The sequence below is a fragment of the Panthera uncia genome, chromosome A2 (genome assembly GCF_023721935.1).
Source record: "Panthera uncia isolate 11264 chromosome A2, Puncia_PCG_1.0, whole genome shotgun sequence".
In the NCBI taxonomy this organism is placed as follows: Eukaryota; Metazoa; Chordata; class Mammalia; order Carnivora; family Felidae; genus Panthera; species Panthera uncia.
Genome location: NC_064816.1, coordinates 67,530,861 through 67,556,039, shown reverse-complemented (window position 1 = coordinate 67,556,039; position 25,179 = coordinate 67,530,861). Strand labels below are relative to the sequence as shown.

General features: G+C 43.1%; 1 protein-coding gene across 1 annotated transcript in view; it reads left to right on the top strand.

Annotated features, from left to right (window-relative positions):
• Positions 1-6,347: 6,347 nt before the first annotated feature.
• Positions 6,348-25,179, top strand: part of HECW1 (HECT, C2 and WW domain containing E3 ubiquitin protein ligase 1) — a 235,951-nt gene continuing 217,119 nt past the window's right edge. Inside the window, exons 1-2 of the mRNA XM_049641299.1 lie at positions 6,348-6,666; positions 15,138-15,245. Coding sequence (XP_049497256.1) covers positions 6,378-6,666; positions 15,138-15,245 — 397 coding nt within the window. The 5' untranslated portion in view covers positions 6,348-6,377. The remainder of the gene's footprint in view (positions 6,667-15,137; positions 15,246-25,179) is intronic.

Genomic DNA, 25,179 nt, shown 5'->3' with positions numbered 1-25,179 from the left:
TCTCCTTACTCTGTCCCCCTACCCCTGCCCAGACTTTGACAGCTTTGTTATTGAACACCTTCAAGCATAAATCTCCCAAGTGGCCCAGAGTTGCACCAAGAATTCCAGATTTGACCAAAATGGTAACAGGTACATATCCTCAAAGCACGGCCGGGCCTCCTGCTCACCTCTCTTACATACAAGCTGCAAGAGTGGCATTAGAGCAACAAGAAACAAAGACATCCCTCTGCCACCATCACTGGGGGCCCCAGAGAGAAGTGCGGGTGGGGGCTGTTCAACTCTCTTAAACCTATTGTTGGATTTTTTTTTCTGTTAGGGGTAAGGCTTTTTGTGTTCCTAAAATAATTCATTTGACTGTCATTTTAACAAGTCCCTTGTCTGTTAAATCATGACTTCCTATGTGGATATTCCTTGACTTAGTTTGATTTGCTTATTAAAATTTCTTCCGCCTAATGTTCCCTTCCAGCCGGCAATGTGTGGGATTCTATTTCTTCTTCAAAGAAAAGGAGCCCACACAATTTAGTTTATGTAATTCTGTGATATTCCTCTGCACAATGGCCACCACAAAACACAGCTTTTTCAACACATGGCTTCGAGGCTTAAAACACAGTTTTGAGGCACAGTCTCAGGGACAGGTGTCAGGAGCTAAAGAGTTGGATAGAGATGGTAATATTGCAGCTACCTCCTACTTTCCTCCTCGGAAGTGCTTGGCCATTTGATGATCTGTCAGATCAGCCACCTCTGTCCCGTGAGCAAACATGCGAATGTACAGGCTAGACTTGGATCTCAGGATGTGAGATGCAGAAGGGGACCCAGGGTTGGGACCTCATCCCCACCTCTCCCTTCTTACCAGTGTCATTCAGGAGCCTGTCATGGGGATTCTGGACAACAAGCCTTGTGCTTTAGGCAAAATAGGCACTGAGAAGGGTTCCTGAACTCAAACAGCAAAGCATCATGTCATGGGTCTGCAACACAGAGGCAGATACGCCCCATCCCGAACCATCCACTCACTCATTCATTCATCCGACAGAACATCTACTGAGCACTCACTACCTTCTCACCAGGCACCACTTTAGCTGGAAATGCAGATCCAGAAGAGCTGGGCAAGGCCCGTGTTCTTTTGGCACTTGCTTATTAATAGAAGGGAACTGATAAGAAATAAGTAAGACCGTTGCAGATAGAACAGGTCATTCAGGCTCTGGTTTATCTGCATCAAGGCCGGACAGAGAGATGTGGGATTGGGAATAGGAACTGAACTGAGAGCAGGAGGTTTGGAGCATAAAGGGTGGAATAAGCCCAGGGGGCTTTTGCATGTGGTCAGAAGGAAACACAGCTAAACACAGCCCCAAATAGACTTTTTCTATTATAACCTTGACTTTTGTCAAAAACTTGTGTGAGAATCTGCCACTGTTTGTGATTTTAAAGTTTTTTAAAAGATAATGTTCACCACATCCTGTGGTATTCCCCATGTAAAGTCTAAAGTGAAGCATTTTATTAAGAACCTGGAGGGAGCAAAAATTCTAATATTCTGATCATGAGAACTATGCTTTCTTTATGTCTTCTTGGTTGTCAAGAAGATCAGAGGAATATTTGAATCAGTTTCTGCAACTATATCTGCCCAGGTTATAATTTGGAGAGCGTGTTCAAGATTGATAAAAGCGCCCACTTCAGTCACACAGAGCAGGCTCACATCCCCATTTCCTACTGTAAGAGGACCTTGGGAATGTTTATTAACCACGTTTCTGAGCTGAGTTTTCACCGACAAGGGAGGGGTGATACTCAGGAGTTTTCTAATGTGATAATGCACCACGCTCCCAGCATAGAGTAAATGCTCATAATTATTAATCTTTTCCGTATTGCTACTTTGCAATTTCTGTCAGGTCTCTATTCCTCTATTTCCCTGTACGTTTCTTTTGTTGCAAATTTTCTCAAATCCATTGTAGAAAGAGACAAGTTACATGTAAATTTTTTTTAAGTTCCATTACCCCCTGATGGCAAAACCAGAGCTGAGAGTAGGATAAAAAAGCTTCAGGCATGTACTTGCTCAAAATAAAATCTGTTCCTGAACTCAAAAAACTGTTATGGTCCTTCTTCCAGCTAAATAATGCCAGTTTCTATAACCTCGTCTCATATACTTTAATGAGGTTTCCTTCAGGGCCTGTGTTTTCCACTCACTGTTTTTGATTTCTTAGTGTAGAGGCAATTTTTAAGAATCATTTTCTCTATTGTAGATATGGCTTTTGTCCACTTTCTTTTCATTTCTGAGATGGTACTCACTCACGGCTTTATATATTCCAAAACAGAAAAGCTATTAATGACTTTGTCAGTTAGAAATTGACAAAGCAGAATCTTTTGTCTCCCTGTGTTCTGAAAAAAAAAATCTATGATAACATGTCCCTTCCCTAGAAGTGACAATTTTTTCCTTTAAGATTCCATCTCCTTACAGAAGGTTTTGTTTTTGCTAATCTACTATAGTGCATAAGAATAACTTAAAACATTAAACATGCAAGGCCGGCCCAAGATTTTTTAAAAGTCCAAGAATATATCACTTAATTAAAAACATTGTAACAATTTTGAGTTATTTAAGTTGGAAAGCAAAACAAGTGAACAAAATATCATTGTTGGATCCTTGCTGCACATAGGAAAACAGCCAGCAAATGCAAGCTTACTCCCTATGAAGTAGGTCACAATGTGATAGATTGTTCTCAGCGGCTCACACATTGGATTCACTTTTTCAAGGGTCAGTTAAAATCTATGCTTAACATAGCCCACAACCAGAGAGGCTTGATTACAACCAATAATTGGAAAATTACAGTGTTGCTGAAACTGTGACTAATATTCTCTTGGTTTCTTATCAGTGTCTGTTACTCTTCACCCAGGCAAGAGAAAATAAAAGACACTTGAATTACTTAATGGGATGGAGAAAAAACTGGAAGCAATTTAGTGATACTGTTAAAATCCTCCTCATACAGAGAATGGGAAAGCCACTCCTCTTTGCAGGGAGGGAGGAGAAGTCAGGTCTCTGTCCCATGAGATTTGCCTTAGCAATTAGGAAGAATTGCGAGATGGTAAAACAGTGGAATCACTGTCTGGGAAGAGAGTGGTCTTTTATCCACGGCCATTTAAAAACAGGACAGATCCACCTCTATCTCCCGTGGTTCAGATGTGAAGGGAAAATGATTAAATTATTTCTTCCACCCGGATGAGTCTATAGTGTGAGCCAGGAACACTTGTGAATGCCCGGGAAAACATAGCCACAAAGGAATCGCACGTTGGGAATCAGCTATCCACCTGCTGCGTTCAAGAGGCAGCTGTCGTGAGTCTTTAACGATAACACCTGTTTAGGGACATGATGGCATTTAGTTTTATGTTAGCCTTTGTACATAACTTTTTGTCTCTATTTTCTTCTCTCTCTGCACTATCTACTAACTTGTCATGTCTTTCTGTATTTTATCTATTTTTAATGGCAAACTTAAACACTTTCTGCAAAAAGAAATGACATGATTGAAGAAAATCCATCATATTAATTAAAGTTTTGAAGCTCTGCGTGTGTGTGTGTGTGTGTGTGTGTGTGTGTGCACCAGGAATCATGCCAGTTCCAGGGGATATAAAGAGCAGGGAACACTGGCTTCAAGTCTTCACAGCATAGGGATGCACATGAACAGGTCAACTAGCAATAATACAGTAAGGATCTCTGCAGGGGAAGGGGATTCCTGTGGGATCAGGGAGCAGAGGCCCATGTTTTCAGGAATGGGAAAAGGCTGGAAGGAGAGGTTATAGCAGAGTTGGTGCTGGAGCGTAATCTTGAAGCATTTCTACTGCAAGTACAAATGGAGAGAATGTGGGCAAAGACAGGGATGGGAGAGTGCAGCCTTCAAGGAACAGCTCTGAGAGCGCCCTTCTTATTCCAGGCAAATGCCATTATTCCAATCAAGTAAATTACTGACAAATGTCTTCCTTGACTAATGTTTCCTTGTATGCCTTAGTTCCCACCACGTGGACAGGGATCACTGGTGTAACTTGACAGTTTCAGGAGAGTTGCCTGGTTTCCAGGGAATTCTGATAAAAATACCACAGCAGAAGTGTCTTCAACAAAAGAAAAGCTCTCTATAATCTCTTTTGAGGCCGTGACTGATACTATGTCAATAAAAATCCCTCTGCCTCAACATTAATGCATAAATACCCTTTTTCAAACACAAACTTTTCAGATAAAGGGATGCTCCCCTCCAAAAAATTGGTATGATACCTTTACAAATACACTAGACTGTTTAATGTTTGGAATTTCAGTTTTGTGATTAAACCTGCAGGGCCATGACTAGAAACGATTTGTGGGTTTGTTGCAGGAGGATTTAAGTATGAGGGCTCTGGGGATGGTGTGAGGGGACCCTTGGCCAGTGAATGAGCCTGGCCAACTGCCCAAGACCTGTGTTTCAGTGAGGCTTTTTTAGTAAAGCAATATCAGTAGTATTTTAGTAGCAGATTTTCATTTGTTGAGTACTCACTATGCTAAGGGCTTGATTTGCATTATCTCGTTAAGTTCTGACAACAGCCCGTTTACAAATGGTTACTGAGGACCAGAAGGATTAATTAAGTAAATCGTCTCGGGATACACAGGTTGGAACTTGGTAGGTGCTGCACCAACTTTGGTTTAACTTGCAATTATATTCTTGAGTATTTAATTCCTAGTTGCTTTTAATCTCCATAATAATACTTTAAGATGTTATCAGTCCACATGAAGTTTATATAAACTGCAGAAATCTTATGCTCTAGCAGCAGCCTTTCTTTGTTGGAGATTTACAAAGGTCTCTGGACAAAGCCCCTGGAGGATGGTCAGGTAACTGAGGTCTCTGAACTGCCCAAAAGAGCCCAGGGCACCTGGGAAGTGCACAGATAGCTCATGCTTCCTGGGCTTTGCCAGTCTTCCTGACAGGAAGACTGGTTTCCAGGTGACACTGGGGTCTGTCCATGTTCATACTGTCATAATGACAAGCATTTAAAAAAAAATGACCACATGGTACCAATAGTGCGATGAGATGCTTTCTGAAGTCTGGCTTTTCTGCCTATGGTAAATTGCATGGTTACCGCCAGTGGGGCCAGAAGAATGCCTAACAAGAGACTCAAATAATGAATGACTAGGCATGCCACATGGCCATTAAGGACCGAGACACAGAATGCCAACACTGTGCTTCATCAGGTTAATGGACTTTTTACAAGTGCCCTGTTCTTGGAAGATGGAAAAAGTGCAGGCCTAAATTGCTGCTAAATAGACTTATGTAATCCGAAGAGTAGACTGTCGCTGAGGCCTGGTCCTCATGATGTGTAAACAAAAAGTCAGGAACTTGCATTTGATTGATGTGTGTAATAAGTAACTGCCCCTGGGATCTAAACTGCATGACTCAACACATTTTTAGGCCTTAATCTTCTCTTGAAAACAAAAGTGTTATTAGTTGTAGAATAGCATGTACTTTTATAGCCAGGAACCCCAAAAATGTACATTTAAATCCCAGTTTCAATATACTTTGATGGAGTCAGAACACTTGCTTGTTTCAAAAAAGAATACCTTGTGCAAGTTCGAAAGGATGTTTTTTCCCCATGTTTTAAAAGCTACAAACAACCCAGCTATTGCGGAGTATCGGCTCAGCTCACATGGAATGCTCAATGTTGCAAATAATAAAAAAAAAAAAAAATGCATTTTTTCTCATCAGATACAATGGTTTCTACAATAACGTTGGCTCCAAGGGAGACATGGTCCTCTGAGATTGGATTTTGTTGGAAATTATGGTGTTTGAAGATTACTAAGGTATCAGAGGTCCTTAATAGAAATCTCAGATGACCGGGACATTCTGTAGGATAGAGAGTTGTAATGCAAGACTGGTGGCCTCACCCAGCAGGGACCGCCTCTAATTCCGGGTTGTGTATAGGGTGTCGAAGGCTGCAGGGATCACTAAAATGTTCAGTGATAATAACCATAATCAACCCTAAAGAAGGATAAAATTGGATCCAATTGAATTGATGCTGGATTTCTCAAAGGACGGCACTCTGGGGGCAGTCACACCGCCGGGGCCATTTGGTCCTCCTAATCCCTGTGGGCTAGAAGGAGTGGGGAGAGACAGACCCCAGCAGAGCATGGAAAAGCATGGCCCCTCGGGGAGCTTGCATTTTTGTTCTTGCCATCCTTGTGTAAACCCTGAGGAAGATGCTTTGTGTCGTATTTCATATCTCCCTTGGAGAGCAACTATCTCACAGCCCATCTCTCCCAGCATATACTTCTTTCCCTGGGAAGACAGTGATTGTGGAGCTGGCATCTTCCACCCCTGCTCATTGTCTGTTTTCCCCCACAGAATCTGTACCAGAACAGGTTTTTAGGCCTGGCCGCCATGGCATCCCCATCTAGAAACTCCCAGAATCGCCGCCGGTGCAAGGAGCCACTCCGTCACAGCTACAACCCTGGCCAGTTCCACAGCATGGCCATCAGGACCGGCCCCCACGACACCGTCACCATCCCCCGCTCCACCAGCGACACCGACCTGGTCACCTCAGATAGCCGCTCCACACTTATGGTCAGCAGCTCCTACTACTCCATAGGACACTCTCAGGACCTGGTGATCCACTGGGACATCAAGGAGGAAGTGGATGCTGGAGACTGGATCGGCATGTATCTCATTGGTGAGTAGGACAGCACTTAGCCAGACTCGCTGACAGAGTGCTGCAGACAGAATGGTCTTGGCCATGTGGGTCAGGTGGTCAATGAGCGTAGCATTCACAATGCACTTTTAGGTATGCTTTAATATTTCAACAGACTCCATACTTTAACTAAAGTGCACAATTTACAACCAAATGTGTTATACACCAAATTCTTTTTTTTTTTAAGTTTATTTATTTATTTTGAGAGAGAGAAAAACAGAGCACACAAGTGAGGGAGGGGCAGAGAGAGAATGAGAGATAGAGAATCCCAATCAGGCTCCTCCCTGTCAGCACAGAGCCTGATGCGGGGCTTGAACTCACCAACTGTGAGATCATAACCTGAGCCGAAGTCAAGAGCCGGACTCCTAACCGACTCTTAACCCAACCCAGGCACCCCTGTACAGCAAATTCTAACACACTGGAGGACCCATTCACTAAGGCTTCTCTTACCATCTCTATTCAGTGGAAGAAAACCATGAGTTAGAAGGGCCAGCTATGGTTGAACACAAATGTTATTACCATTTGCAAGTATAGACGCTCTTGTAATTATGAATAAGTTAATATCAAAAGCCTGTTTTCAAGTCCGTATGTTTATAACACCAAAGCAACACCATATACACAAGCAAAGGACACACATCTCTACGGAGGGGGTTCTACTTTGTTTCCAACATAATCATGTGCCTCTTTTCACCTGTTCTTTGACCATTCTTACTGCTTTGTATTCAAAAGATGTAACGGGCTTCAGTGGACAGTGACAGCAAGCAGACCGCAGGCTGGGAACAGAGTGATGGTTGAGAGGAAAATGGCCACACAAGTCTGTGTGCTGCAGAAAACAGATCTCACAAATTTGAAATCCCATGAAAAAATGTATTTGATCTATTTTACATGATAGAATTGAGTGTGTTAGAAATTGATGCATTTATGCTGGTTAACTGGCAAGCAGAGGTGTGGTTGCTGGGTGGGGGAGGGGAGTTGCTCAAGTCAGGCACCAAGTTCAAGGGAGACCAGGCCTTCTGCCATCAGTCTGTGCAAGGAGCAATTTACACATTCTGACACACAATGCTGATTTAACATGGAATATCACAGAACCCAGTGGATTGTTCTAAGTATTTTGCAACCTGGACTGTTTTTCTGATAAACTAAAGGGGATCTTATCTAACTAACTAGCTGTGAGGGAAATATTTTTAGATCTCTTAATGGCTTTGCAATCAGCTTGGCTGATGTATTTACAATATATGCATTATTGTAAAGATGGAGAAACATAGTTTTTTAAATTTGTACACAAGTAATGGTTACTAGCTAAGTTGGACTTAGGTAAAATTGAATTTGCTGAAAAAATAGTTCTTGTGTAAAATTGTTTGGATACCATCAATCTAACACAGAGCTTGCAAAATAACAGCCCACCAAGCATATTTTTAGTCCACATTGTTTTAAATTTGATAAGTTATCAACATTGAAAAATGTAGAGATTTCACATTGAAATCCAAATTTCTAGCTTCTTTCACAAAAGCCCTCAATTTGGCAGACTGAGCCTGTAATTCTACTTGGCTTTAGTTTGCTAAAGTTAAGCATTAACTGCCTCATTTAGCCTGGTCTGCACCCTTTAGTTTTGCCACAGTCTCCCTCCCACCCATCCCTACTTTCATTGTGAAATGTTACTTGTTTAGCACCTTAGGCAATTAGGGTTTTGGCCCCAGATCTAGTTTTGAACCAGCTCTTTGAAGCTGTACCTTCCTGCAGTGGTGAGTCCTGTTGTCATTCATTCATTCATTCATTCAGGGAACCATTGGAGGAGGAGAGTGTTTTGTGGGGAAGGTGAGAAATCCAAAGACATTCATCCAAGATGAAGGAATGGGCAGATCTGGAGCTCAGCCCTAGATCCAGGCTGTGGGTGGAGGTTTGGGGTAACTGGCACCCCAAGAGTCAATTAAGTCATTGTGGATTGTGTAGAAAAGAGGACCGGAACACCTCTGTCAGAGGGACGGACAGGAAAGGTGCTCACAAAGGAGGTGGAGGAGGGATGGAGACTTAGACCACGTCACAGAAGTCAAGAGAAAGTGGCGGAGGAAGGAAGGGGCAGTCAGCAGCATCAAATGTCGTAAAACTCTAGGAATGAATAAGATCTGGTGTTAACATGACATTCTGACGGAGACAAAAGTAAACACAGCTCGTCATCTTAGGATCTTAACTTGACAGTTTGCTCTTCTCATAGTAGCTGCACATATATAACTGTGAAGTTATTTAATGCAGAACGCCAACACTTTCAGCAACATAGCATTTCAGAAATAATTTCCAAATCCAAAATTATCTGTGTGCCTTAAGAGTTCATAATTTGTAGGTCCTTAGTAACGTGTCTGTCAGATTTGCAGTGTCTTGCCAAAGATCGAATCACCATTCTAGGCCTAAAGATTTAGAGATGATGATTTCATTTAATCTGTCATTTCACCACTGAAGAAATGGTGATGCAGTGGCTCCCAAGGCCACACAGCTGCCCTCGCCTGGTGGCAGACCCCATGCTGCCCATAGGAACATCTCAGTGGAACCTGGTATGGTATCATTCCACGCCAGTGGACAACCTGTCCACGTGAGGCCAGGTTTGTGATGCTTTTAGCTCTGGCCTCTAGAGCTCCAGGAATACACGACTTTTCTTCTGCCATAGAGAGTGAGACACCTGCATGTGGACGGGCACGTGTGGCCCTCTCACCAACACCAGTGCCGTCCTTAGCCAGGAACCCAGTGATGGGACAGTGACAGTAGCATTACCGTTATTATCCGTGAAATCCAATTTGGTTGCCCTCCTTTATGAGTGGCCATGAGCTCGATATGGAGTAACGAAGGATTCTCTCTCCTGGTGACACAGAATGGGGAAAGATCATGTGGTTTCAGTGACAGCTTGACCTCGTTTAGAATTCTATCCTGCCACTGGCCAGATGTATGGCCCCAGACAGGTACTGTCATCAGAGCTCTAGGTTTCTTATCTCCAAAACAGAGGGGAAAACATAACTTTCTTCTCAGGATCATTGAGCAGAATTGATGAGACACTGCACATTTACTGCCCATTGATCAATACTTCATGTCTTGATCTACCTTGTCAGGGAGCTCTATTCTCTGGATGTGTGATAACAAATTACCTTAATTCCCAGGCTTCGTTCAGCCTAGCCTTCACCCTTAGATGGGTACTCAATTGTTGTAACTGTGCACTATAGACAAAAGCTTCTTACCAAACCAATAGGAACATGGAAACAGATTTTAAAGTTCAGTAAATGGGAAGAAGGTCATCACCTGGTCAAAAATAAGTACATAGAAGCATGTTTATTAGAAATCGGCATTTCCAGAAAATAGTTCTGCCGTTATTCATTTGAAAATGCCTACTTGACTTTGACAAATAAAACCTAATTATTTATGAGTTCTATATTTAGGGTTAGAGAGTCAGCAATGCCCATGGCTTACTCATACTAAGGGAACAGTCTTGTATAATTGAGTTAGGATACATAAGTTGGAGGATACAACTAATACCTCTAGTCATTAGAATGCTAAGTCAATGAGAATGTATCTATTCAAGTATTTTTCACCTCTTCATCTCACATTCATGTTAAAATAATATTTAAAATCTTAAAACCCTCTTTAGGACTATCAGTTTTTAAAAAAATAACCATTCCTTTGACTCTGTTGGAAGCAGCCCTTATTAAAACTGCTTAAACATGGAATAAATGTGTAATTAAAATTATGAAAATATTGGGACACCTGGGTGGCTCAGTCAGTTAAGTGTCTGACTTCAGTTCAGGTCAGGATCTCACAGTTCAGTTTGTGAGTTCAAGCCCTTGTTGGGCTCTGTGCTGACAGCTTGGAGCCTGGAGCCTGCTTCAGATTCTGTGTCTCCCTCTCTCTCTGCCCCTCTCCCCCCCCAAAAAAATAAATGAAAAACATTTAAAAGATTAACATTCTCTTACTGTTCTTTTGCTGAGTGCTTTTAATCATAGACCAGAGGTTCTCAATCGAGAGTGGTTTTGCCCCCCTTTGATTATCAGAAAGTGTGAGTTCCTCTGGGAAGCAGAAGTCAGGTTGCATTTTCTTTATTGGGCTTAGGAGATGTAGATAGTGGATCAATTCTCCTTTTTAACTGGTTCTGCGCTTACTTGTCGATTCTCTTCTCAACAGCAATAGTCTTTTTGTTGTATACTTTTCTATTACAGATTAGGGTCCGGAAAGCAGAGTTACAGTTTTCATTTTGATGACAACGCAAGAAAAGTACATTTCATGTTTTTTAGGTGTGCTGTTTCTGTAAACTTCACTAGAACTTTCTGATCCAAATTTTTAACAAACTGCAGAGATCTTTTCTTTGTTATAAACTGTGGAACAAGAGGTAGGATTTTACACACTAGAAAAAATAAATGTCATTAAGCAAATAGCTTTTTTGAGGAACTTAATACATCTCTATGTGTTCCGTACAAAGTGAGTAATGACAAAATTTAAAATAGTACTGGCCTAAGCAGTTGCTTCAGGTTATTATTAATGGTTTTGCATATTACTCATGGGGCTTTGCCCCATTGTTAGCCCAGACTGTAAGCAGTAAGATCTGCTTACTAGTGATGTCTGATAATGTTCTCTGACCAGTACCTGTATTCACTCATTCAGTCCTCACAACAGACTTTTGAAGCTGGTATTGATATTATCCCCGCATTGTAGTGAGGAAGCAAAGACACAGGGGGATTAAATAAGCTACCTAGGTTCACATAGGTGCTAAGGTAGCCTAACGTTCCTGCTTCAAGGGGTTGTCAATATCCCTGTAATCTCACAAACATTGCTCCCACAAAATGACTTCCACTATGACAAAAAAATACGGAAAAAAAAACCTTGGGACAGACGGCCCAGGGCCTATCAATCCTCAGGGTGGCAGAGAGCATGGCTGGGCCCCCACCATCCATTCCAGGCCTCTTCTTTTCTCCAGTGCTTTCCTCTAGTGCAGAATCCTGTCCCTAAAATTTGTATTTCTCAGACTCCTGTGCAACCATGTCCCAGATGCACACTGGTCCCTTCATTAGGCACACCTGTGCAAGACAGGGAAGGAGGCAGCAAACTGTGGGGTTCCTCCTCCTACTGGTTAGCCTGTGGCTGCCTCAAACATGGCTTTGGAAAGTTCAGCCATCCACCACAGTGCCTTGCTATCCACTCACTCACTTCCTGGGTGATGTGGTGGTGGCAGGTACCCATCTTGCTACAGGCTGGTTGCTCTCTGTGGGTGGAGAGGCAATCGCTGTGGCCTGGGAAGCAGCCTCTTGCTGTCCTGCCCACTGGCCACCGCTGCTCTATGAGGTTCTTGAGCTGAGCAGTTCCCATGAGGCAACTCTGAGTGAGGTGGAAGCAGGGCCTTGGAGAACCAGTTATTCTGGGGCTGTTCCCAGAGACCCAGCCTGGAGTCCATTTCTCTAGGAACCCAATCCTCTGCATTGAATCCCCTTCTGCATAAAATATCTGGAGTGACTCTGTTTCTCTGCATCTGACCCCCACAATACACTTGAATTCCCAAGCAAAGACCAATAACTTTTCCAACAATTGGCAATGAATGCCTTTGGGGAAGGAGTTGACCTCTCAGCACAGATGGTTCAGGCAGGAATATCGACTATTCTTTTTTCTTATGTGCTATGTGTTATGAAGTATTATAAATGTAAGAGAATGGGCTATTTATCAGGACCAATTGACAGTCTTTTAAAAGGTGTCATGTTTAATTTTTTTTTACGTTTATTTATTTTTGAGACAGAGAGAGACAGAGCATGAATGGGGGAGGGTCAGAGAGAGAGGGAGACACAGAATCTGAAACAGGCTCCAGGCTCTGAGCTGTCAGCACAGAGCCCGATGCGGGGCTTGAACTCACGGACTGAGAGATCATGACCTGAGCCGAAGTCGGACGCCCAACTGACTGAGCCACCCAGGCGCCCCAAAAGGTGTCATGTTTAAATGTGTACAGTGAAGTGTATCTTGTTTTCTTTAAAATGTGTGTTATTTTGCTATCCTCATTAGTCTTTGCAGATTCTTCCCACCTACTCATCCCATCCTTTTCTCCTTGAGGTTCTCCTTGTGCTGCTGTGGTTCCTTAATAGTTAACCTATTCTTAAACTTACTATAGTCTAATGGAATTGCCTGTTTTCTTGAATAGGTCCCCAAATCTATTAGAAACTTCCCAAGAACATAGACCATATCTTGTTCACCAGTGTGTCCGCAGGGTTTAGCACAATGCCCAGAGTGGAGGAGATACTTACTGCACATTTACCTAATGCATGAATGAGCATCCCTTCTAGATATTATTTACAGGGATACCTGATCATAACTGTTAAAATGAATATTCTGGTGATCAGAGTGGAAGATTCAAGTAAATACCTCTCCTTAGAGAATTGCTATAATGAGGCAAATCTCTACACTGAAAACCCAAGGAGCTAGGAAAATATTATGCCTTTTTGGCAGAAATGAGGCAATTACGGTAAAAGACATATTATGCAATCATCTTAGTAACCCAACCAGGGCTGTGAGCACACACTGTGAATATTAAGACTGGCAAATTTTGCAACCAAGTGATTTTCCAGGGGATACAGTGCCTGCCATTAATGAAGCAGAGATAGTGTTGCTGTGCCCAATTATCTTTACCAAAGACGAGATAGCCAAAAATGTGCAGTCAACATGGGAGGGCACAAGCACGTTGACCAGTTGTCTCATTTATTCCTCCACTAGGAGGTCCCAGTGATTAGTACCCCACCCCCATTTTGCAGGGGAGGACCTGAAGATGTAGACTCGATGCCATTGGTATATGGCACAAAGAGCCTTGATAACTGAGTCCTTTGCTACAAGTCCTGCCTTCCTTTCACCTCCTTCTTGCCTGTTTTCCCAGTCTAGGCAGATACAATCTTAGTTGCAAAAAGGACAACCATGACCTTGCTCCTCTTGGCAGAGCTGGAACTTGGAGCCTGCTCTCAGGAACCCCTGAGTTCTGTTTATTCGTCTTGTCACTGCAGTGGATCTGGATTCTCAAAGCCACAGACCCATCTAGCTCAAGTGTTTACTTTCTGCCAGGGCCCCATAGGTAACCAAAGTAAAATTCATATCCCTGTCTTAGCCTCCACTGAAAACATGAGGTCTGGAACCAGAGAGGGGGCAGTCAGCTTCTCCTTCACAGATCAGTCCTCTCCAGGAACGCTGTTCCTGTCTGGACACCAACTTTAAGGAGGATATTGGCAACTGCAATGTGATGAGCAGAGAAAGAGCAGGAAAGGAAAAGTACACAGTCCCCCACAAGCTCCTCTTAGTGCCTCCATGCAGGAGGCTCTCCATCATCTTAGGTCCTGGACACCACATCAAGGCCTCTCTCTGCCCCCTCCACACCCACCCTCCATCTCCACCCTTGTGGCTTCTTATCCCTCAGTGCTTCCCTGAACTCCAGGTGGCCTCCCTCCTTCAAACTCCCTGTTAGAGCACCCTGTTCTTTTCCTTCCCATCCCCTATCACAAATTGTAATAATACCTTTATTTCTTCACTTAGTGTTTAAAGTCTGCATCCTCAGGGTGTCTGGGTGGCTCAGTCAGTTAAGCGTCCGACTTCGGCTCAGGTCATGATCTCGAGGTCCGTGAGTTCGAGCCCTGCGTCAGGCTCTGTGCTGACTGCTCAGAGCCTGGAGCCTGTTTCAGATTCTATGTCTCCCTCTCTCTCTGACCCTCCCCCGTTCATGCTCTGTCTCTCTCTGTCTCAAAAATAAATAAATGTTAAAAAAAAATTTTTAAAAATAAAGTCTGCATCTTCAATTGTTTGAAAGCTTTAGCTCAGAAAGGACCATATTGAGTTTGCCCAACACCATGGCTCTTGCATTTTTCCCAGCATGACAGACGGTTCAGTCTTGATAAGTATCTGTTGAATGAACAAATGAATGCATGAGTGCATGAAGGATGGATGGATAAATTCATGGATGAGTCCCAGGTATTAGATGATGACAGGTATCCAGGCTGGAGAAGAGATGCTATAAAGTGGGGTCTATGAGAGCTGGGCCCCAAACAGAAAGTGTGATTGAATGTTTTCTTTATGCCTCATTCACAAACCCAAAGCGAGACCAATTCCTGAAAGCTTTAGGAGGAAGATTTTTGCACTCAGATTTCACACACGTAAAGACTATTCAAAAGTGAAATGGCCTGCCATAGAAGCAATTATTTTCTGTTTGTGGAAGTGTTTGCAAACCAGCTAGATGATCGCAGGAGTATTGCAGAGCGGGGATTGGCTCTGTATTACAAAGGGTTGGTCGAGAGGGTACCTGAGGATACTTCTAGCTCACTGATTTGGATTCCATGTGCTTTTTCGTCTGTTGAGTTAGAGATAGCATTAATATCCTTTGCTCTTTTTCTTTCTTTCTTTTCCCTAAATATGCTGTTAGCTGATACATTTTTCTACTCTGCTTTCTTTCTTTCATGGGAGTATAGATGAGGTCTTGTCAGAAAACTTTTTGGACTATAAGAACCGTGGAGTCAATGGTTCTCATCGGGGCCAGATCATCTGGAAGATCGATGCCAGCTCTTACTTTGTGGAACGTGAGTACTTTTCCCATTCCTGTTGCTCGTGATGGGGTTCAACTGTTTCAAGTCCTTCGTTCTATTGCATTGCTTCCCTGAGAAATGTGCTGTGTAAGAGAGGCATATGTTTAATGAAATGCTTAAAAATAATGAAAGGTGAGATCTAGAGCATTTGGGCAACAGCCATACAAACCAGCCCAGACGGCCATTCCTTTTGTTTCAAAGAGATGTATGGTTCATGGTCATTCATAGGCCTCTGGATTCAGAACCTTTTGGCTCAGATCTTTTAACTTTCACTCCGTGCTCCTCCACGTGCTCTCCAAATTTGCGATAGTTGCCCCTTCTGTATCCTGTAGTGCAGTGTTGGCTTTGCTTGAGCCAGTTCTTCAAGACTCCCTGATCATGGCCCCAGAATATTGGGGATATTCCACACTTCACCCTGATTTTCGGCTCTGGCCATAATTCCCCAGGATGGAGGTGATACGTTACTACTACTGACCTGTTTCTTTGATTCCTGATCTACTGATATCTCTGGGTGTATAAACTTGTCATCATGTATTTTACTGAGATATTTCCTAAAATTTTATGCTATCTTTGAAAATAAGTCATTTTTGTAGTTAAGGAAGGATTCTTTTCAAAAATCCCCATACTGGTGCATTTCCCATTGCACAAGGAAATATCTATGTGGGCCTCATGTTTACCAACTGAAGGAATGCACAGAATACCCTTATCTGCAAGTTCTTCCCTTCCCACTTGGGTATGGGAGAGTGCTAAATGTACAAATCCCTCCTGCATCTTCTGGTCCATAGCAGGGATTCAGTCAGTATGTCACTTTTGAAAGGTAATGATGGAATAGTCCCTTGTTCCAACTGTCCAGTTCTCAGAGGAAAGGATACATGGCCAGGAAACTAAAGTCTATAATCATTTGACTTGTTCAGGAAAAACTACAGGCTCTAGCATGTTTTGCTCCCATTTTTATTTACTCTCATTTCCATTTGTTCACTTAGTAAGCATTTTGTAAGACCTACTATATTCCAAAAACCAGAGATTTGAAGATGAAAGGTCTGGTGTCTGCACTTTAGAAGCTTTTGGTGTCTCTGCTCCTAGAAATGACACAAATGCCCCCCTTTTTTATTGGCAAACATATGTAGATAGGAGATTGATACTATCAGATGTAGAGGGGACATGATTTTATGAGATGTGGTTGGGCCCTTGACTTTGGTTTAGTCATAATGAAGTTCCCAACAAGAGATTCCCTTTTCCTTAGTATTTATCTCCCTGTCTCTAGCTTTTCTCCTCCTAATCCATTCTGATTCTGATACCAGACAAAATGCCTTTATATTCAACTCTGATACTATCTGCTCAAAAGCCTCATGGCTCTGCTTTCTGACTACATCAGCTGAAACCTCTCTGCCTTGTTGCCAAGCCCAACAAAACCCACCCTCATCCCTCAACCCTATTTCTCCACCCTCCCCAGCATGCCCCCTTTGCCCAAGTCATGCCAGTATCTTCCCCATCCCGAAAATAGCATCGTTTATCATAAAGGACATAGGTGGGCTTGATTTGGGGACAAAGACAGGTTCCAGCTAGTAGTACTTAATATGACTTCCCAAATGCCAGAAAGAACAAAAAAGGTAAAAACTTGCATTAGCAATGAATATTAAACACAATAACTGACTATATGCCCTGATCTGATCTACATTGGAAGTTTGGTAGGAAAGGACTTCTTCACTACACACCTGTTTCCTTCTTTGGAGTTCCAACTAATTGGGAAATCGACACCATTTAGGGTCAAAATATAGTCTCAGCTCAAAATGGTGCAGGAATGAGCACAGCTTACAAGTTTTTGTCTTTTTAGAGTCAAGGAAATAAGTACTAAGGATAATGTGAAATCTTATGAGCTAACGTAAAAAAGATGAGTCTGTGTATAAAGTAATCTAGCAATAGTGCCATTCTTTCCAAAGAAGTTCTTTCCAAGATTTCCAAGATTTCTGTGACATATAGAATATTTTTTGTATATTCATCTCAAATAACAAGCCATATCATATAATTGTCTTCATGAAGAAACACTTTAAATACCACTAGAAGATATTATAATATAAAAGCAGCTCTGTAAATTATAAAAAATATTGCCATAACTGAGTGCAAGTGTATTCAAACTTGGTTAAGTAGCAATGTTCTATAGTAAACAAATGGTTTGCCACGTCATATTCAAAATAACTAAAAATCGAACACTTTAGAAAAATGGAATTTTATAAGTGTTCTGGTGCAAAACTGAGACAATCTCACTCTGCAGTATCCCTGTTGGACTAGCAATATCTCAGTGTTTTAGACAAATGGATGAAATTGAGAAGGCAGATATTTACATTTTGCAAATACATCAAAACAGTGCTCAATATACAAAGAATGTAAGATTTTGTACAAATGTAATATAATTTGTCAAAAACTAAAAATGTATCCAGAAAAAGATTGAGTTTAAAAATGATTAGAATATTAGCTCAGGGCACACATATAAATCAAATAAATTAAAATGCTGTGATGGACTATAGCTTTAGGAGTCTGAATGCATTAAAACTATAAATATGCTGTGTGAATTTATATTTTAATGTGAAATCACTTATATTTTCAAAAATGTATGATTGAAAAAGTGCCAAATTAACAAACAGGAAGAGATTGGATGTACAAAATGTTCTAATATCACTATCTTTCATTAATGCAGCAAAGCATCAAAGGTCCTCTTGCTATAATAAAAATGCAGAACACAGTCCATTAACCAGAAGTTTACAGAAGTTTTTGACGTTAATAGAAATAAGACTCTTGAAGTCTCTAAATAGTAATAAACACATTAATCTAATTGGTAAATTATATCTTCTCAAAATTAAAAATTATTTTACAAACTTTGCACATAGGCCAGATTTTAAATGTTGAAATACAACAGGAGGTCATTCTTTCTATCTGAGGGTTAAATTAAAGTAATAAAATAAATGGGGTTGTTATTTCATTTTTATTTTCCGTTTTTGTCTTTATTTTTTCCTTTTATTATTTCCTTTTATAAGAGTAGAGATACATCACTGATTACTTGGAGTCTATAATGTTCTAACAGTACATTTCTTCAGGGTTATGATTCAATTTAGAATTAGGTAATTGCTGTTGATTTATACAGTTTTTTTTAAGGTCTGGCTAAATCGGATTTTGAACGTACTTCCAAATTAGGAACATTCAAAACAGATTATTTTCTGCACTCTTTAAGGAATTACATGCATGATAAAACACAAAAGAAATAAAACCTGAATTGTTTCCTTTTCTCTGGCATAACTTTTCCCTAGTGGGCCCCTGGCGGTTTGACTATACTAATAATTGCTGTAATATGAGAACTGCAAAAAGATGCAAATTTTAACACGGACAAAAGAAAGAACTAGTGAAGTTTCAGCTTTACTCATCCTGATCAAATCTTAAAATGCCATATCATTATAGTAACTCCATTACTATTTTTTAATATGTGTAGTCAGGCTTAGAGCAGGCTAGGCTTAATCCTCAGGAGTCACCACAGTCCTTGCTGATCGTGTGCTCCTATCAGAACTCCTTCAAAATTGGGGCTTATGTTGCCCAGAAGCAATGACAAAGGTGATGATTCTACAGGGAAGGCATCTTTGTGTTGATCCTTGGCCCAAATCTGTTCCATGTAGCTCCCTGTTCATTGTTGCTCCTCATCGGTAGCAGGAAGAAAAATGTGCCTGCTGCCACCACTGATTACAGCCAAAAAGAGTTTCTCCCGAAGGGATCTCCTTTCTCCACCCACTTTTGTGTTGTGTCCTGTTATCACGGTCAGGAGCTCTGCCTTCTCACAGCTGTCTGGATGCCAACCAGAAATCCACAGTCCTCTAACTGCTCTGCCTTGCCTTGGTTTCCTGCCCCTGCTCAGGTCACTGGTCCTGCCCTGCTCCCACATTGGATCCTTCCCTACTGTGTCCTCGTTTCCAGAATCACTCCCTGACTACTGCCCGCTTTGATTCTATCATCCTGCGTTTGTCAGAATGTCCGTCAAACATTAGCACATTCCCAAGATCCTTTTCCATCCATCCTCCCTAAGTTAAAAAGCACACAGTGGCCCCTGATTATACTTAACACCAAATCTAAGCACCTAGTTTTTAATGACACCCATTGAGCCTGGTGAGGCGAAATTTACACAGGTGGGAGGGGTCAGCATTTGCCTCTCAGTCCACACTTGGGCAAGGGGGCTTCCCAGTGAGAGACAGGTGGGCTCAACATCAACCCCGGTGTGGCCCGCTCTGTCTCTTCATCTGTACAATGAAGTTAATGTGTACTGCCCCCAGTGCAGCCCCATAAGGATGGATGATTCACCCAGTGAAGGCCAGGTGTGTCTGGTGTAACCAGATCCGCTGTGTAAGAAGAAGGCTTTGAGTTAGGGATTGCGGTGCCACTCGGAAAGGGAGTCAGATCAGCAGTGCACATCGCACTTGGCATTTCTCCTCAGGGAATGGACAAGGGGGTGTCATGGTGACAACTGTGTGAACTGAATGGCTTTATTCGGAGAGTTTTCTGTGAGAAATGCTTTGCAGCTAGAGTTGAAGACCGAAGGCACTGGAGGAAAAGTAGGGCTGCAGGAGAACCAGCTGGCTTCCCCTCATTAGCATTTCTGGCACATGCTTTCTCCTCTCCAGTAATGCAGCAAGAGCAAGGGCCAGTCCTCCTGGAGCCGGGAGGCCATCCAGATCCATGATTAGACACAGGGGTCTCATCAGGTGGACAATCAAGTTGGTTCAGGTGACACATTGTTACAGCCTTTTATTTGAACCTGAGCATATTTTCACCAGCACTGCTCTGCTGTTGGAACCAGTATGGCTGAGAACTGCACTGCAGGCTGCCATTTTCAATCACTGTTTTGTGATTTCCAAGGAGGTGTCTCCATCTGTGCTACAGTAAACATTTGAGCCAGACTCCAAGCCCTCAGGAAGTCTCAAGTCTACTTGGGGAGACTAAACATAACCCCGGTACTCATGCTGCTTCACAGGTTTTCTGTGAGGAACAAGAATGGCTCCATAGAAATATTTGCAAGATAGTGGACATTAATATTATTATGTCATCTTATTTTTATTCCATAATTCCTGGGACACCATGACTATCTCCATTGTTCATCCAGTTTAATACTGTCCCAAAGGGAAATCATGGTCAGCATTGCACTCTACAACATACTGCTTATGTTCTTACTTATATTTCTTCAAGATTGAGGAAAAAAATGGATAGTTCACAGCAATACTCCTAAAATTCATTTTTCTCTTTCACCACACAGTTCCCCTGGTTTTCCTTCCACCTAAACTTCTCCATAAACGTACTCCTGGTTGTAGCTCACACTCAGGGTGCTCTTCTTCCCTTCCTTTTTTCCTTCACATTTTGCTTTAGAAGCCTAAAAGTGATCGTTCTGGAGATAAATCTCTGGGAGTGGTGGAGAAAGGAACCCACGTCACCAAAGACACAATCACTCACTCTTCAGTAGACCAGAGTGAAATGGTTGGAGATATTCACATAATCATACCATCTTGGCTGCCAAGCCAATCTAAGTGTGCAGTGGTTCTGGCCGAACAGGGCCAATAAAACGATGGGACTGTGGCAGTGGAAGGGCAGGGGTCCAGGTGGGAAAACAGGACATACAAGTAAGGAGACACACACAGCCGGCTTGCCCCCAGTCTACCCAATGTGAGAAGCCAAAGTGTTGGGTGCAATCACTTCTTACCATGTCGAATATTCTATTACATCAGGGGCAGCAAAATTGATCTTCAGTCTACAGAAGTGTCAGTCTATCAGATTAAATAACAGACCATACAAAGAGTGACTCAGCATTATTACAGAAAACAGAAAGATATAACCAGTCAATTCAGATTTGCAGCAATACAGATAGTGCTGACTTCTAGTTGGATATGTGTCAGATTCTCCCAATGACATGAAAGCTCTTCATCAACACAAATAAATGGTCAGGCCCTATTATCACAGACTGGGACCTTTCTGGATGAGTCACCATGTCAGTAAAAGAACATACAGATTCACCTGCCTCTCTTAACCCTATAGTGCTGGAGGCCTGTTGGACTGTACTAGTCTTCAGGACCTCAGATCTAGAGGTAGAGGCTTGGTCCCTGCCAAGGCTCTTGCATTCTAGTACAGGAGACTAGCACATACCTCTTATAGTGTCCCATATCAGTGAAGACGGAGGAGCACCCAACCCAGCTTTGGGGCACAGAGTTAATCATCCCCATACATAAGAGGAGCTCATAGGCAGACTGGGCCAGTGGGAAGGGCTGTGTTGGGGGTCAAGTGTAGAGAGGTCATTTCAGGAAAGGGACAGCACCTACAAAGGCATGAAGGCATGGGGAGTGGGCAGGCGGGGATAGGTGAGAGTTAAGACAGATTCCTGACAGAAGGAGGAGAGGAAGAGGAGGAGGGGGAAGAAGAGAGATCATCAAGTGTGGAGGATTAAGTGTGGCCACAGATTCCTTGACAGTCCTCTTGAGAGGAGGGGTCCATGTCTCCTCTCCCGTGAGAGTTTCCGTGCTGAAGTGATGCTGTGCCAACTTCCAGGCCCAGGCTTTAAGAGACTCTGGTAGCTTCCACTTCCTACCCTTTAGAATACTCACTCTTAGAACCCTGAGACAGCGGTGCTGTAAGAAGTGGCCGGTGGCCACGTGAAAGGTTGCATAGAGAGATGGTTCACCAGCTCAGCTGCTCCAGCTGTCCCCATCCAAGGGACGGTGGGGTGCAGCCTGGCTGTTATCCATGGCAACAGCATGTGAGACCCCCAAGGGAGAGCTGTCCTGCTGGACCCAGTCACCTCACAGAACCTTGAGAGATCACAATATAGTACTGTTTTAAGTTGTTAAGTTTTTGATTCCTTCGTTACATAGCAAGAGTTGCCATAGCACCAGAGAAATGGAAAGAGTGGGGCCGTGGGAGTCAGGGAGGAGAACCTATCAGAGAGGCATCGTCAACACAACCTGGTGAGTGCCAATGGAGGGGTCATGGGAGACACGGTCTGGAATGCATCTATGCACAGTTGCCATATGGGGGCCGTGGTGGTTATCGTAAAAAGAAAATTCAACAAGCTGATGAGAAAGAGTAGGGTGAACAGTTCATCCTGCCTTGCTCAGAGCGATCCTCGTTTTGGCTTTGAAAGTTTCCAGTCCCAGGAAACCTGTCCATCCTGGGCACACTGGAATGGTGGTGGCCCTCTGGTACATCTGCACTGACAGAGGAGAGCGAAGTGTCCTGGCGCTCCTCCAGCGAGGAGGCTGTGAGAGACTCTGAGGCGGCAGCATGGGGAATAGGACTGAGACGGGCTTGAACATGTGTACAGAATGAGCGGAAGGAGCCATAACATAAGAGCTCTCATTGATTTAGTACCCACTCGTGTCCACTTTTTTACACCCTGTTATGCTGATGACAGCACCATAAGGAGGGTGCCAGCACCATTGTGTCTGAGGAGAAAACAGACGTGGTAGTGTGTGTGGTACAGCTGGGGTATGAACCAGCCTCACCTGCTTGTGCTCATCAGCCCCAGGGAAGAGGTAGGGGATGTTGGATGTTTGATGGACCAGGGCCCATAAGCAGTCAGAAGGCACTGGATGCAGAGAAAGTTAAGAGCCCAGACTTTCCTGGAAGTCCTTGACCTGCTAGGGACCAGGAGACTGGAAGTGTGGTGGGGCAGGATAGGGACAGGACTTGGGGCCAAGACGTGTGTGCTGACCACCTTATAGCACCCCTTTCCTACCAAGAAGGGAAATAAGAAGAAACTGGAAAGACTCGGGAGTGATTTTCACCTGTATAGGTGTGGTGGAGTAAAATTACCACTCTATAAAAAAGACTCTCTCGGTCCCTCTCAAAGCCACTCTGTACACAAAATGAGTCTCCTTCTCTCCATGCCATAGACACAGGGAGCTAGAAACAAGCAGGGCTGCTGAGATTCTCCATACCCCTGCCTCTGGACAGTGCTTCAACAAGAGAAGGAGGAAGTATTCTGCCCATTTTAATGTCCATGAGATGGGGCGTGATAGCTTTCTCCTAAAGGCCGGTGTGGGACAAAGCAGAGAGACACTGCGTTTGGCAGGAGAATATGTAGGGCAGACAAGGGAACCTGACCTAACTAGGACGCTGTGTCTGGACTTGCAGCCAGGTGGGTGAGGCCATGTCTGAAGGGCATGCCCAGCTGATTACCGTGATGTCCAATTAGACAGATATAGCAGATGGGAATGAAGGCGGCTGCAGCCATCCCACGGACGGTGGCCTGTGCTTGTCCCTGGGGACCTGAGCCTGGCTCATAAGATCTGATCCCTGAACTGCCATTTGGGGAAAGACTGATGTCCTGAATAGAGGAGTAATAATAGTAATAGCAGAACTGAAGATCTCTGAGCTCTCCTGATGTGCCAAGCACATGCTGAGCACCCTAACACGTATTGTCCCATTTAACCTTCATGAGAACCCTAGGTGGCAGATAATACTTTCCCTTTTTGTTGATAAGGAATCTGAGGTGCAGGAAAAATGCAGCTGCTCCACTATTCACAGGGTGGGACCCGTCAGACCTTGGCAGTGTGACCTTGGAGCCTGCTCTTTTCACTCCCGTGATGTCCTGGTAAGATCAAAGTAGGCCAGAAGGGCCACCACCAGGAGGATGGAGATTCAGTGCAGGGTTCTGGTCCCATGGGGGGTGGGGTATTACATCCAGGTATCATATCCAGGCAATACACTGGATGGAACTTTGAAGTTGGAGTCAGTGCTGGGGGCTTACCTCCCAGAGTGACTGGCAGGGGATTATTTGGGCATCAAAATGGGGACCCAGATGTCACTGGGATAGTAAGTCCTTGACCAGAGGAAGGAAAGTAGAAGTGATTAACATATGGCCTTCCTCCTATCCATATGATTCTGAGTGAGGGGTTCAGTAAGCTCCACCATAAAAAGCTACAGAGAAAGTTCAAATTAGAAGACAGATGCTATCCAAGATGTCAGTTACTTCCCCACACATAAACCCAGAATCTTCTCCATTTCAATATAGTTGTTATGTGTGTATGAATCTCATTTGTATATGCATTTTTAAAGTTTACTGATTCCCTACAGAAAATTTGAAGAAAAGATCAAAGTAAAAATCACCCATAAGTTCAACACGAGATAATATTTTTAGAGATTTTTTTTTATCACTAGTAGCATCTCCCTAAGAGGGGCCTAATAAATATTTATTCAATTAATTAATGAATTACTTAAGCTAGTGCTCAGAACTCCTGTGTAGAAAGCAAGAGACTCATGCTCAAGGACAACAACTGTTATGTCTTATCTTTCCCACAAGTGGCCTCTGAGCCATCTAGAGGAAGAAACAGGGAAATATGGGTGAGGGAGGGAACCAAGTGGTCCCTGGTCAGACACATATGGCAAGTGGGCACCACAAAAACGGAATACAGCGTACAGATATGTCCAACTTCTTGGAATAAGGAGGGGGCAGAGAGGTACAGCCTTTCATTTTTTAATTTAAAAAAATTTTTTTAAATATTTATTTTGAGAGAGAGAGAAAGGGAGAGGGTGAGAGTGGGGGAGGGGCAGAGAGAGAGAGAGAGGAAGAGAGAGAATCTCAAGCAGGCTCCACACTGTCAGCACAGAGCCAGACTCAATCCCATGAACTGTAAAATCATAACCTAAGCCAAAATCCAGAGCCAGAGGCTTAACCAACTGAGCCACCCAGGTGCCCCCCACCTTTTAAAGAAGAGTTATTCTGCTCTCCAATAAACATGGCTCAGTCCACACTGGGAATCTGACCAACCAGTTTAGTGATTAGCAGTTCCTCCTTTGATTAATTAGAAGCTGATGCTAAACAAGCAATAGGAAGGGAGAATTTTCCCTTTTCCACCTCATCCCCAACTTACACTGCTTCCTTTTGACCCATTGAGACTTTCAGCTGAGT